Source organism: Glandiceps talaboti, chromosome 4 (assembly GCF_964340395.1).
Source record: "Glandiceps talaboti chromosome 4, keGlaTala1.1, whole genome shotgun sequence".
Classification (NCBI taxonomy): domain Eukaryota; kingdom Metazoa; phylum Hemichordata; class Enteropneusta; family Spengelidae; genus Glandiceps; species Glandiceps talaboti.
In genome coordinates, this window is record NC_135552.1 from 17,235,067 (window position 1) to 17,250,513 (window position 15,447).

At 36.1% G+C, this 15,447-nt stretch overlaps 1 protein-coding gene across 1 annotated transcript in view; it reads left to right on the forward strand.

Moving 5' to 3' along the window:
* The window catches only part of LOC144434252 (gamma-aminobutyric acid type B receptor subunit 2-like), a 47,226-nt gene extending 32,094 nt beyond the window's left edge, over positions 1-15,132 (forward strand). Inside the window, exons 11-21 of the mRNA XM_078122706.1 lie at positions 552-702; positions 1,643-1,775; positions 3,343-3,450; positions 4,192-4,314; positions 4,665-4,778; positions 5,745-5,969; positions 9,506-9,664; positions 10,613-10,739; positions 11,176-11,302; positions 11,792-12,135; positions 14,921-15,132. Coding sequence (XP_077978832.1) covers positions 552-702; positions 1,643-1,775; positions 3,343-3,450; positions 4,192-4,314; positions 4,665-4,778; positions 5,745-5,969; positions 9,506-9,664; positions 10,613-10,739; positions 11,176-11,302; positions 11,792-12,135; positions 14,921-15,132 — 1,823 coding nt within the window. The remainder of the gene's footprint in view (positions 1-551; positions 703-1,642; positions 1,776-3,342; positions 3,451-4,191; positions 4,315-4,664; positions 4,779-5,744; positions 5,970-9,505; positions 9,665-10,612; positions 10,740-11,175; positions 11,303-11,791; positions 12,136-14,920) is intronic.
* Positions 15,133-15,447: the final 315 nt, after the last annotated feature.

Consider the following 15,447-nt stretch of genomic DNA (forward strand, 5'->3'; position numbering starts at 1 on the left):
AGTCTACTCAAGATCACTTAATGTCTGTAGTTTAACGTTATATCACTGTACTCTGTCAAATGGTACACCTACACCTACATATATACAGCTACTTTTTAAAAAAAGATTACTCATCGAGTACTTAAACATTAACATTTGCTAGTGTGGATACAAACTTTAACATTTCTGTCGAGAGATGAGAATGTAATTTCCTAGTAAGCTTATAGTTTGGCATGGGTTGTAGTGACGACTTGCATGCCTCAAAATCAAAATTGACTACACCGCTACATTTGTATTTACATGTTACCCGTCATGTGTGTGTTTGTGTTTAATGACTCGTGAATTGGAGATACGAATAGACAGACAGACAGACAGACTGACAGACAGACAGATAGACACACACACATACATACATACATACATACATACATACATACATACATACATACATACATACATACATACATACATACATACATACATATGAGGACAACTGATGTTATGTTAAATAGTCAGAAAATAGGAGTGATATTCATGATGTTTTTTTTATGTATTATCGTTTGCATTGTTAGGTGGATCACCTCCCCGGGACCAGCCACTTATCCTCCGTACACCACGAGGGATATCCTTCGTCATGTACCTTGTCATGTGTTGCCTTAGTTACATTGGTATCATGATGGCGGCCATCTTTCTGTTCTTTAATATGCGGTTTAGACAGCACCGGTAATGATTATTACAATGGCTATTATCATATTAATCTTTGTATAATCAACTCATATTAGTTTAGATTAGATCGATAGAAGGTAAATCATTCCAAACAGGAGTGCGTGAAGAAAAAGGTCAATGCTATAAACTATGAAAAGGTGGTATTGTATAACACGTACCGTTTTGACACAACTGAGCAAAAGAGAAAATCTACATGTGTGCGCGCGGATTCATGGGCGTGGATGTATCGGTGTCAAAATGTTAAATTAGAAACAGACAATCGTACCAAAAACTACCTGTTGGCATGGAAGTCTTCATTTTTGTAAAGTGACTGTAATATTTGTTCTTGGTTTCCATGTTCTTCATATTGACAACGTAAGATGGGTAAAGATAGCCCAGGATATACAACCATAATGTCGGTATAGAGACTATTAATCATTTACACTACGTTAGGTACGATCTGATAATCATGAATGATATTGTTGAGACAAAAGAAGTGATACAGGCAGGTAAGCTTCACTGCCACTGCCAACGAAATTAAACTACCCCTTTGGTCACTCATATTTTCCTTAGCTGAACGAAGAAAAATATTGGGGAATAATATCTAATTATTGTCGCGCCATAGTGGTATAACTTCTCAATGCATGCAATAATGCAAATCAGGGTCATCTCCAAATATTGGTGAATAGAAGTAAGTCATGAGTCTTATTCACCAACATTCATTGGCAGTATACAAGATGAAAACTCCCCAAAACAGACAACAAAGTTAATACGAAAACTATGAATGGTAATTGTTTCGACATCGATTTCTAATTCTGTGATATTTTTGGTCCATCACCAACTTATTAGTAGAATTGACATTTTTATCACTCATATTACATTAATACATCACAATTTCTATGTTTGGTCTCTCCCCAACCATTAGTATCACTCACATATTTGTATCACTTTTACATAGATACATCAAGATGTCAAGTCCATACATTAATAATCTCATCATCATAGGTGGCATTCTATGCTATGCCTCCATATTTGTAATTGGTTTCGACAGCCATGAAATCAGTGACTTGGAATTCAGAATAGTATGCTCGGTAAGTGTTCATTTAATGTGATTAGTTTTGGCGGCTCACAAATCGATCGCTTCGAATTATATCACATATGTATGCTCAGTATTACTGATATAAGATTGGTATATCTACTACACTTTGACTTTGACAGGAATTAATTATGTAATTGCACCAACCAGACAGAGAGAGAATATTATATGCACGTGTTATTGAGAGTTTTAGGGGACAGGGTTTCGTCATGTGTGGTATACATAACCACGTATCCAGGTATACTAGACAGGCATTGCACGCCTTCCAAAAGCAGTTATCATGTAAATGAGTGCAATAACGAGTAAAACAGTCCTGATAAATAAATAAATAAATAAATAAATAAATAAATAAATAAATAAATAAATAAATAAATAAATAAATAAATACAATCCTAAATATTCTTTGACAAGGATAACGGATGTCATTCGTTGTGGTCGTTTGCGTCATGACAATGCAGTGGTTCTGAGGTTCTCTAAATAAGCTTATGAGTCAAGACGTTCAGAATCGCCATTTTTTTCCACACGTTTTGTTATCAAAAGTTCGGTTATTGTTCGCCAATGTTTTTCTTTATCCAGCTTGAAAAATATTAATGGCCTAACTGTTTTATCACTTTTAGTCATAACACAGTGACAGTGCCTTATGTCACTCTATTTGGCTCGTCTGAACTAGGAATCATATTGGGATATAATGTCTTAGTTTACGGCTAAAAGCTTAATACATGATTAACAGACATTTAATTTAATTCACCTATCACTTCTACATTTCACTCTCCTCTATTTCGTATATTAGACGGGAAAAAAATAAGTGTACGTTTCCGATAACATGGTCATAGAAAATAGAGTGGGTAGTTCAGGATTTTATTTCATTTAATTTTATCTTTTTATTTTGGTAGTATTTTTTTTAAATTTTGCTTCGACCCCCCCCCCCAAAAAAAAAAAAATAAAAATAAATAAATAAATGTCTGCCAGAATACCCCTTCTGTGATAGTTTGATATAATATGTACAGGCATCACTCGAGAAAGAAAACAGACATACAGGAAGGTCAAGAAGACAAATTATATCTTATCTTTTTGTTTTAAATGTTTAGGGTCAGAGGGTCGGTCGGGGTATCGGGAACACACAGTTATTTTATTTGGCCTAAGCTGCGATGTTTCATTTCTTGCCACATGAATATCCAACAACAACTATAATTGCATCAAGTGTCACAAACCAATATCTACATTGATGATGAACTTTTTAACAACTTTCAACATCTATTTTGTTGTTATGTTTAAGGCTGTACTGGACAGGATGAATTCTTTACTTAATATACCTCTAATAATGAAATAAATGACTTCTTGTTTACATCGAGGCATGCGAGATGTCCAGCAATTAATAATATTGCATTCGCTAACTAACCTTTACTGCTTTAAATGGTTATTGTACTACAAGTAAGTTTACTGTTCACTGGCTAAAGTGTAAACACTTCATATTTCACACGTCAACTTCCCAGATATGTATGTCACACTGAACACTACATTTTTACGAAAATTCATTTTTATGAAATGTCACTTTTATACAGGCGCGATCCTGGCTCCTTGCTATAGGCTTCACACTTGCCTTTGGCGCTATGTTCAGCAAGACATGGAGAGTTCATAGTATATTTACTAACATCAAAATGAAGAAACGGGTAAGTTGCCAATCATAACTCTCCGTAGAAAATAGTAGATTTTGGGTTTGAGGCTTAGATCGAATGATTGACTGAAATACATGATAGCACTAAGGAGAGCAATTATAATCGTCTCAAAGGTTTTAACATAGCTTGTTAACAAGACAAGCAGACTTTCACTACATTGACATTGGTATGAAAACAGCTCCTAACTCCCACCTGAGGGAGTAGTCAGGATGATCTATGGATGAGGTTGCCGTGTAAACCGTGCATTAACCCTCCTTAGATGTCCCTAGGTATTATTAAGGAAACGAGAAGTCGACTGAAAAAAAACTGTCGTAACTGCTCAGAACACAATTCAGCGTATGCACATGCGTGACTTCACAACATTTTATCCTACGTGTTTGAGTATAACAAACCCGTCTTCCCGAGATAGTAGCTAGAAACGCCTAAGGTAGACTGACGACGTGCTCGCGCATGATATTATATACACCGTTGACTGCTTTTATTTATCTACGATCTGCGTACGAACCTCCATTCTGGTCTTTACTTCCGAAAAAAATATCGTTCTTTATTTATAACTTTCTGTTTGTTGAAACTAGTGTAGTGTATTCCAACAACATTAACTTGGCGATCTTTGATGTCTAGGTGTTACCTGCATGCATACTGTTTCATTGCTGGTGCTATATGTGCAAAACTCATAATGTAGTGTACTACTAAACACATGAATTGTATCATACATACATTCTATACCGTTTCCAGGTTATAAAAGACCAGAAACTTTTTATAATAGTAGCTGTTCTGTTATTGGTGGATGTTGTCATATTGGTGTCATGGGAAATTAAAGACCCAATGAAGCGAAAACGAGTGGAGATCCCTGAAGAGGTAAATGCGAACTAGACTTGAGACTATCATCAGTATATATTATTGAACCTATGCGTGATCACGATGTGATTTTGTTTTTGTTTGAAGCTGGTGTGATTTTATTACATGTAATTGTGTGCCATATGGTCAAGTATGATCTTTCTACAGATTATACATGAACTCATTCGTAATGTGAAGACGATGGTTTTTAGTGACTTACAGACAGTGTTCTACCCAGAAGTGTCTGACACCAGTCTATTGAGGCCTTTGTATAGCAGGCTGCAAACGCACGCACACACACACACACACACACACACACACACACACACACACACATTCACTGTCTCATTCTCTCTCATTCTTATCGACAGACGGACTCAGAAGAATTTGATGAAATATATGTCATTGCTATTATTCAGCACTGTGAAAGTATTCAAATGACAATATGGTTGGCAGCAATCTATGTCTACAAAGGTGTTCTCATGGTAAGCATAGAATTATGAAAGGATTCCCTGTTTGAATGCCGTTTTTCAGGGCTTACATGTAAGAAATGTGTTCAGCCCAGCACTTCTTAAACCGTAACAAAAAGATAATTATTAACACCCGTAGTATGGATTAAGAGAGAGAAATGACGCGACTGATCCAAAGCTGAAAGCTTGATAAATACATGATTGTAACATTAAAAAAGGTAAAATCCTTACTGCACTAAGTTAATATGCACGAATATAGTTTACCCTCCCACTCTGTTCTGAGATATTTACAAAAATACACGGTTTTGCCGAGCCTTGCTTTGCCTTGAATTGCCTTGTCTTGATTTGCCTTGCTTTGCCTTGAATTGCCTTGTCTTGATTTGCCTTGCTTTGCCTTGAATTACCTTGAATTGCCTTGCCTTGCCTTGCCTTGCCCATTTTGTTGTTTTGTGTTTGCGAATTTATGTTTCGTGAAATGGTACTTTTACTTACGGGCCCTCTTTTGTAATATTGGAATGAGCGTTGACAGTTTTTTTTTATTTACACAACTGTGACAATGTTGATGCTTGTTTTCCTATTAGTCACTTCATAACTTTATTTTAAAGTCACAGTGAGGTACAATTTTCAACTGATGAGATACATCAATATAGAATGTAGAAAATACAAATATAAAATACACACTTAAAGCTTCGTCAAGTGATTTATAAATAACTCAAAATAATGTGGTATATGTCAAAACAATGTGGTAAAGGTGGTTAAAATCCACAAAAAGAAATGTATTGGTACCCTAACAATCATGTCATCAAACATTGTTATTTCGTACACGCATTCCTGGTGACAGTTTTATCAGTTCAACTTCAACCAACTTAATAGTTGACATCCATTAGTATATTTGAATACGAAGAAAGAACTAACCATCAAAGAACAAATATTTACAGACTTTAGCCCATTAATGCATCCACGTCTAATTTGCTGTTGCAGGTATTTGGCTGTTTCTTGGCCTGGGAGACACGTCGAGTTAGTATACCAGCCCTCAACGACAGCAAATATATCGGCATGAGTGTATATAACATCGTCGTCACCTGTATGATTGGCGCTGCCTTGTCATTTGTCATTCACAACGATCCAAGTGCTGCTTTTTGTATCATATCTCTCTTTATCTTATTCTGTACAACAATTACACTTTGCCTCGTCTTTGTACCAAAGGTAAGAGAGTTATTAGATTTAGCAGGGAACGGGTAATCGGACACGATTCACTAAGTACGGTAGTAGGAGTAATCGGACACGGTCGCAATTTGTATATTCGAAGTTACAGTGTGACAATCTAGAATTTCTAGATTCTTTCAGTAAATGAATTTCTATAGCGCTCGTGACCATGCTGTAATTTCTACGAACAACATTAAATCAAGCAAGAAGCCGAGTCTGTGGGCTTTACACATATGACCCTTCACTACAACTGTAAACTTTCAGTTTATTTGTTACAAGAAGGGAAAACACACTGGCAACTTTACCCTATTACAGTACAAAGAAGATACATCGGTGTCTTTTGAGATAGTTGTTATGATTGATCTTATCGTAGGCCAAACACTCGGCGCTGATGTTTGACTCTGCATGAAAATTACGTATACATCCATAAGGCGTCACAGTTCTGGACTGAAGACTTAACGGCGTCCATTAGAAAGTCAAACCCGGCATGTTACGGTCTCAAAAGATTTCGAAACGATTTGATTTCAGGCAGATAAGTGGAACTACTTAGAAAAAAAGCAACTGTGCCCAGGAAGCCTTCATGATGTTACAATCTCTTATCCGTGTAATATCTTGCAGGGAGTCTTCGTCTTGTCGAATAACCATCCCATAGGAATACAACAACTTAAAACTCTCATCAAACTTTAGTTGACTCTCGCGCACAGACGATTTCAAGTGTAACCCCCGGTATGCTGCACTTTTTAACAACATTATTATGGGGACAATGGTTTTTACGTAATTTTTAGCATGCTATTAACATTCAAATATTCTTTAAGACCGGGGTATATTTTGCAATTATCATTAAGAGTAAACAAATACTAGGGTTTTTGTACAAAGATCATATTAAGAAATTTTGCAACATAAGGTGTGTGTGTGGGGGGGGGGGCATTTGTCATGTGTATCTGCCATGAGAAAGGTTACAAATGAACAATTATCCAAACGACTATGGGTGTACCTACGAAAAAGATTCCATATCTTGACTTAAAGAATGTGTAAATTAAAACATGCTATTTTCTCAACTTAATATTTACATATACACAATAGTTTCAGATATGAACATCCGGGTTACTAATCGGGCAGATAAAACTTCAATAACCGACACATATTACATACGAGAAAAAGTTATACCCATTTCAAGTGGGCGTTTCCGCTTTTGGATCGGAATGTTGTCCACCTTCTTCGTGTCTGGCATATTACCTTCCGATCCTCAAACACAAATGCCCATTGGGCAGTATTAATACCATTGGCTGCGTTGTATCAGTTGAAAGATTTGTAAGAAGCTGAGTACTTTGTTCTGCTCTGCTGCTTTCTCGCCTACAAGTAGACTTCAAACACAACATGCCGAATCGGATACTGAATGACGTAGGCAGAGCGGTTTAACTTCGAAGTATTTTGTAAATCTCGTGCAAAAGAAGACGTCGTTTTAATTGATGATATTTGCAGACTCACGGAGAGAAGTATGGATAATCAGCACGATTGACGATTTCGAGGCGTTGCATGACGCCATATTGCTAACACTAGCTAGCAACGGACTTTTCTCAAAATGATCATGACAGGCTAAATGGAGACCGAAATGAGGGAGGGGTACTATCGAATACGTTTATCCGTTCTCTCGAAGAGACTACAACGCGTACGTGCCATACATTATTGAAAATCCGTACAAAATATTCAATATATGGTATCAGAATAATGGCAGACCGTGATAGACAACTTGCCTAAATGCCCCAGAATAAGACAGTTCACTACTAATTCAGTAATGTTAATCTCCGCTGACAAAAATTTCCCCAAAAAGTCTAATATTGTGATTTATGGACGATGTAACTACTGAAACCAGCGATTCAAGTGAAATAAATCTCTTGACATGAATAACAAAATAATAGGCAATGGATGGTGAAAAGAAATTTAAAAAAATATATTGTATATTTATTATGTAGCACATTTTTAAATACCACCAGCCATAGACCGAGAGTGACAGCAATGATTGGTCAGACCAAGCTAAGATCTAAGAACGATTTACGACATTGCGGGACACTGTGTTTAAAGTAGCGAGAATGCAGAAACTCATTGCCCATTCTAGACGCGACTTTGAAGTAAAAGTGATTGGTGATGAGAAACGTGCAATTTGGTACAATTTAGATTTTATTTGAAAAAAAAGTTGTACTCAAATTTAGCCAAACGAGTGTTAACTAGTGGAATGTAAAAACCACTTTTCATTCACGCTGTGTTTGATATTGGCAATAATTGAGCACTTACCTTTAATAGTAACAAAGTGTATCGAATGTGGAGTGAGGGAGTATTGATTCGACGAAAATAAACGACATGTCAGAAAGGTAGGAATGTGGAAGGTGAGGAGGCTCCAAAGCATAAGTTAGATAATGGAGCTACGCTGAACTAAATATTCACCCTGTTGTCTTGTTTCTTTGGCAATCGATAACTTTCAATTTCAGGAATCGTGAGAGTTATATATATTGAGACATTTCCGAGAAAATAAAGTCTTGGATATTGCTCCTTTCCCTCAGTGTAAAGCCCCAAGAGCACTGATTTTAGTCTAGAAATTTGCATATATTGGTTTTCAGAAGAGAACGAAGGAGTTTGATTTGTCGGCAATTGATTGGTTCTATTCGTAGACATGTAGCCAGTAGGGAGTCGACGCCATGCTGCATGTTGATGTGCATTGGCGCGGGACGTTTATATCGATCTTGTGACATTTAGAGTGAGAGGTGAATTACTACACACTAGTTCATAGATGGCGCTGTTTCTTTTGACCTTTTTCAAACTTCTGTACGAGCTGTTAACAGTGTGAGACATAAGCCTTATCAAAATTGGTTTTCAGACTGTCGTTTTTACCCAGTAATCCATCACATAAAACAAAGCTACATGTCACATGAATGTCGTTATAATCATTATTAAATCATATATACGAAGAGTCCGTGGGTTATATATATACCGACAGTGATTTTCCCTTAATCATTTCGCAAATATATAGACTGTAAAACACGTTGTGTAGTTCATCAGTGGATGCGGACTGATAGGTGTGGCACGTACATGTCGTATCATACAGACTATATTTCGCACACTGGTGTACTATACAGGGTGATATACATATTAACCAAACCATTGCTATTACCACTCGCATGTGTAATGTACAACGATGTGACGTTGAACAACAAAAGGTTTTTTGTTTGCGTCTATCCATGGCCATCCAACGTTGGTGGAGGATCTATGGTCTATCTTAGTTTACTAATAGCTTGCTTGCCACACCAGTATCTATCTATCCATGTGTGGTGTTTTTTTTTAATTTAAGATGTTTAAAAGTTACATCATGTTCATCAGTACAAGGAGGTATAAGGGGAGACCAATTTTACAATGTAGGTATTCTTAGCGAATAAGCGACATGGACTTACATAGGCTGTGTATTTTGAAAGCTGAATAAAGTGACATTACTTCTCTATATAGGTGAATATTTTGTATTTTAATCTGTGTCACTTTTCTAATAGTTGCTAGAGCTCAGACGAGACCCACGGGGTGAAGACAGGAAATTCCGATGTACGTCAACTAGAGGAAGTTTTAAAATACAGTCGCAAGGCAATGATTCGTCGGCAAAACTACGTTACTTGCGTGTTGAGAACGTCAAACTCAGGAAATCACTAGCCGAGGTAAGTCCCTACCGATGAAGTAACAAAGTTGAAGATGTGTGCGTACACAGGATTCATGAACTGAACGTGCAAATTCTACGATCATACCTTCACTGGCTTGCATTGTGATAAGAGTTGCCCATTATCAATGATGGTAGTGAAAACGTGTGTTTTCCATTGACGTGCATTCGATGTAATGGGTGCCCTTAATCCTACAATTCTGTTACCAGTTATAAATTAAAGAAATCCAAAAATCGACAATATAGAACAGACTGTTCCACGTAAAGCAACATTGTCTTGTTGTTGTTCAACGTCGTATTTGACCTTGATGAAATTACATAAATCTGTTGTAGGCCTGTATTGTGTATCTGCATTGCTAGAACCTGGACCGCGAGTTGGCCAATCAATGTATCATAAATACTGTATAAACAAATGTATTTGTACGTTAAAACTTTATCACAAGGTGGCGCTATACCGTATGAACTACTCGCTCGTTGCATAAACGCTTGGGCTGCAGCTGCCTGCCTTATCTTTGATTGACAACCCTTCTTACAATAGATGCAGTCACTGAGGAGTATGATCACAGAATTGCTAATCATTAAACAATTGTCACAGGGCTTTTACTTTTCATCGTTCGACTTGTTAGCAGCTTGGTGAATGGAAGTCAGACATCCCTCTTGTATCAGTCTATGTTGGCTATACAATATAACGTCGTCATTACCTCAGACCGCCGTGGTCGACATATTACTTCCATTTTGATGGAGAACAATCGCAGTGATAAAGATTGCAGTATTTCTGAGTAGTCGTAACGGTAAAATTACATTCTTACTATATAACAGATCCCATGATTATAACAGTTCATTGAGAAAGGTTGCAATATCGATCTAAGATTAATGAAACCATTTAGCAAATCGAACTAAAGATACAAGCTAAATTACTGTTCTTTTGAATATGTTACATTCACAACAGAAAGATAAAGAAGTTAGTTTGTTACTAGAAAAGCTTGGACTGAAACCATCCAACCAATACGAACCGTCTCACAGTTATTTACCGGAAACTACTACGGTGACGTTTGTCGTGGGTACGAAGAATGGCGGTGGAGGTGGTGATGGTGGTGGTGGTGGTGGTGGTGGTGGTGGTACCCAAGTTGGTAAGAATGCTTCTCGTTGAACGAGTTATATATCATCTATATATACACGAAACCATAATTTCGAACTCCATGAATGCGTACATACATATATAATTATATTCGTGTGAATATACATAAACAATATATAAGCATATAATAGGTATATATATGCGTGTACGTATATTATATATATATATATATATATATATATATATATATATATATATATATATATATATATATATATATGATATCTATATGTGAGTGAATGAGTGCATTCTTTTGTAATATACTGCTGCGATACCTTCTTGACTTTAACATATAATCTGCAAGTCTGTAAGTCACAAAAGCGATGAATGGTGTTCCCAGTTTGATCTAATATCAATCTTTGTCTTGTGAACAGACCATGTGCATGACGAGGTTAGGGAGACTGATATTGGTGTTTGGTCTGACGTCACAACTCATGTATATGTAAATCCGATTGAAAACACTGCACACGATGGCTCGGAATATTATGAAATGGCTGAAATGTAAGTTAAATTTTCAATATATTACACACACATATACGATAAAGTTGGAAACATACGTACGTACGCACGCACACACACACACACATACATACATACATACATACATACAGACAGACAGACAGACAGACAGACAGACAGACAGGCAGGCAGGCAGGCAGGCATGCATGCATGCATGCATACATACATACATACATACATACATACATACATACATACATACATACATACATACATACATACATACATACATACATACATAATATTAATTCATTTTTGGAACCGAATTGCTCCAGTTTCCATCTGCAGTGAGCCATAACTTTGATCATATTCTGAGCACATTTTCTAAATCTGAAAGATCCCGTCTTTGTTCCACTTATGTAGCCACTCGTTACCCATAGGCATACTACACAAGCAGAAACAAGGACTGGATCTTTCGGGCTATCAAGTACAAAGCAACAGCGCTATATAAATGTATCGTTGTCTTTTCAGTCATGTGAATAACGTGTGTTCACCAAGTGAGACACTATGTAGAGTGATTAGTCCAACTAGAGACACTATACCAACAATAACAACCTCAGACCAATATGACAATATACAGCCAAATCTGATAAATAAACAGAGGAAAATGTCTGGACAAGATACACGATACCATGCAATTGCTACAAGTGATGATGTTGACATGGATATAGAACCACATGAACAGGAGGATGCAACGAGTCGGTTACTTACTAGGAAAGACAGCCCATGCGCAGTTGACTATTCGCATATGATGACAGTTCAAGAAACACCTATACTTTCAGATTCAGAGGATGAAATGATGAACCATATTCCTGGTAATGTGTTACAATTCATATTTACCGAAATTATATCACATGTACAATCATGGCATATCCTGTCATAATACACCATATCTATTTGTTTTGTCATATCATATAGTATTATGTTGTTTCATATCACATGACAACGTATCTCGTATTGTCTCAAGTTGGAAAATCTCTCATATCATATCACATCATATATCGGATCCCATCATATCACACCATATCACACAATATATAATTTATTTTTCAGTTGACATAAGTTTGCCCTGTACGTTTAGAGTGTTCTAAAATGAATTAATCACAATCTTGATTTTAGCAGATGGCAATTATCAATGAGATTCGTAACTTACTTCGTTCAATAATAGTACAATGATTTTTTACCGATATGACAGAGTGTATACATTTGATTATGCGTGCATCATTGTTTGAAATATGTTTCTTACAGCCACTTCGCATTTACAGACGCCATATTAGGTATCCTACCCATACGATGAAGGTTGCCATATATATGCCAGTAAGTTCAACTTTACTGCAAACACGTCAAGGCAGAATTTTGTTTGCTCATAAATTTTTAATGTTTTTTTTTATTTAGAACAATGTGGTGTACAAAACGTGACCTTTTTTGTTCCGTTATGAATGTTGTCGTATCTTGCACCAATTTATACATGTTACCAGACATGTTGTTAGATAAAAGACCTAATTGGAAATCAATGAACGTCTAGTATCTCTAAGTATTGCACAATGAATTTAATCAAAATCCATTTTAATAGTGCAATTGTTGATGGTATTTTTAATATATGCATAATGAAAGCAAGCTTACTTCGTGTCAGTAATTCTAATTTGCTGAAAAGTGCTTAGTACTCAATGTGTACGTATTCTAAATTTGGACGATGTTATTCCAGAAACGTTAAAAACCTTTGCAACATACACTGAGGTTGGGAGAAATCTTGTCATTAGTATATCTATACATATCAAATGAAATAACTAATCACGGTACATGCAATAGAATTTGTAAACGAAGTTTCAAACCTCTCACTCAGATACACACACTTGATAATGTTTTCCTTAAATGTTCTCGAGGATTTCAAAATATTGTTTTTCATTTCTTCAATACATTATTTAATACAGACTGTATACTATTACATCAAATACGAACATGTAATTAAATGCATGTATATTTGAATGGGATAACCCAACTGTTCAATATTGATAAGCTCGGAAAAAAGGATTCTACCACATTTTTTACTAATACGTACTGTGTGAGGGTTTTGGTAATAGTAGCTGTATAGTTTGAAGAAATCTATTTTCTTAATTGCAGATTGTTTTGCTAAAATGCGTAATTTGGAAGTGCATACAAATGTCTATTTGAAGTAACCAAGGGAAGTGACGTCATCGGGAATGACTGGAGGTTATTGTCGATATATATGTTCAGGGTCAATAAAGAAGTACTGTGTACGTGTACTAGGTAGTTGACGTGTCAATATACCGATCGCCGTCAGGGACAACATCAAATGGATGGGTTTGATTTATTCAGTACTCTACAGTACAGTTCGGTTTGGTTATTATGATATGATGAACAGAAATGTCCTTGCCTTTATAAACAGGAGCACTAATCTAGTTCTTAAACATGAACTTTATATTGTCATTATCAGACAGTGAATAATAACTTCATTTATTTCACCTGGACTTATTGGCTCAAACGTTGATTCAATTAACATAACATAATGCAGTGCAAATCAGCCTCAGGACGATTTTTTTAATAACAATTTTTAGTCAGCATGATTTCAATAAGCTTTTAAGCTTAAATGATATATTACGTCGAAATATTGCAGCATTACTAATTCTTCATGAAGCAATTGCATTGTGTTGTGCAACAGCATGGCCCAATATTTGCATAACTAATATTATTATTCTGCACGTACGCCAGTTAATATATAACTTTAAGTTATAAACATTTCGTTTATGTAACTGTCATTTTTATATTAACTTTATCCAACCAGTTCGGAATTACAATGTTGTACTTGATAAACATGTCTGACGATATTTTAATTATATGTCTCGCGATGTTTTAACAATGTCTCGCGATGTTTTAAAAATGTCTCGCGTTGTTTTCTGCCTTTCATCTTATCCCATTCACGACGTGTATGTGTCCATAAAACCAAAGTACAATTATTCGTGGTGTATACGCTGGTTTCAGTTTCCCCGAAACGCTGACCTAATTTGGTAGGGGATATTGTTGAGTGGGAATGTGTTTGGGGGGGGGGGGATGTTGTGGAAAACACGTGGGGTTGGGCCGGTAGGTCATTCCTGAGGAGAGCACTACATGTACTGTGTTATCGCAGAAAAATGAAAACTTGGAGCATTTCTGTACTTGGCCCGGCTTTGGACATACGATTGGATACCATTTTGTGAAAACCGTTGCTACAAGCAAATTGCAACTTCAAAACACCACTTGATCAATTAACAACCATCGCGTCCAAACCCAATAGGTAAGTCTTAAATCAATCATCTTTTTACATTTATATGAAGTAATAATAGTACATATGATTATAGGTAATGAAGTGATTCTTATTCTTGACCTTTGATCATGAATATATTCAGATATTTCTTACATTATTTCATAATAATGTGTCTCTCAACACCATGCATACCGTCACCACTGTGAGTTCTCCCGTGTCGTGTACAAGATAGCCCAACAGCTGTAGCTATTCTCATTTAAAACAGGTTCACGATGTTTGAATGTGAAATAGAGTAACATTCAATTGATACACAGTACTTTTCCATGTCTATGTTCCAGGAAATGTGACTGAACAAACTGACTATGATTACTGTTCACCACTAGATGGCACTGTCCTGGACATCACAATAGCTGGAACTACAACTTCTGTAATATTTAATGTGCCTTTTGCCATGATTGAAGAGTGTAATATGTTGACCAAATGGGAGAGTTGTCATATAGTACAAGACCAGATAAATATTGAAATGTATCTCTTACAGGAAAGGTTGTAGTACGCACTTCAAGAATGTAAATCAGTACAAAAATTCGCTCCATACATTTAAATGTATGATATCTTGCAAACTATTCTTGTCCTATCCCTGGAACATACCCATTTTATTTCGGTAGCTTATTTGAAATTATGACCATCTCTGTATTTGAATTGAGTTCTTTGGACGACACACAGCATCAGGCCATCCATACACGGCAATTACAAACACACTTTAAATGATAAAATAAAGAAAATGGAGACAAGAAAGTTTTCCTGTGAAATCGGATATTTATTCAGAATAGAATGATTAAGCATAAAAATGAAACGCCAAACCTTA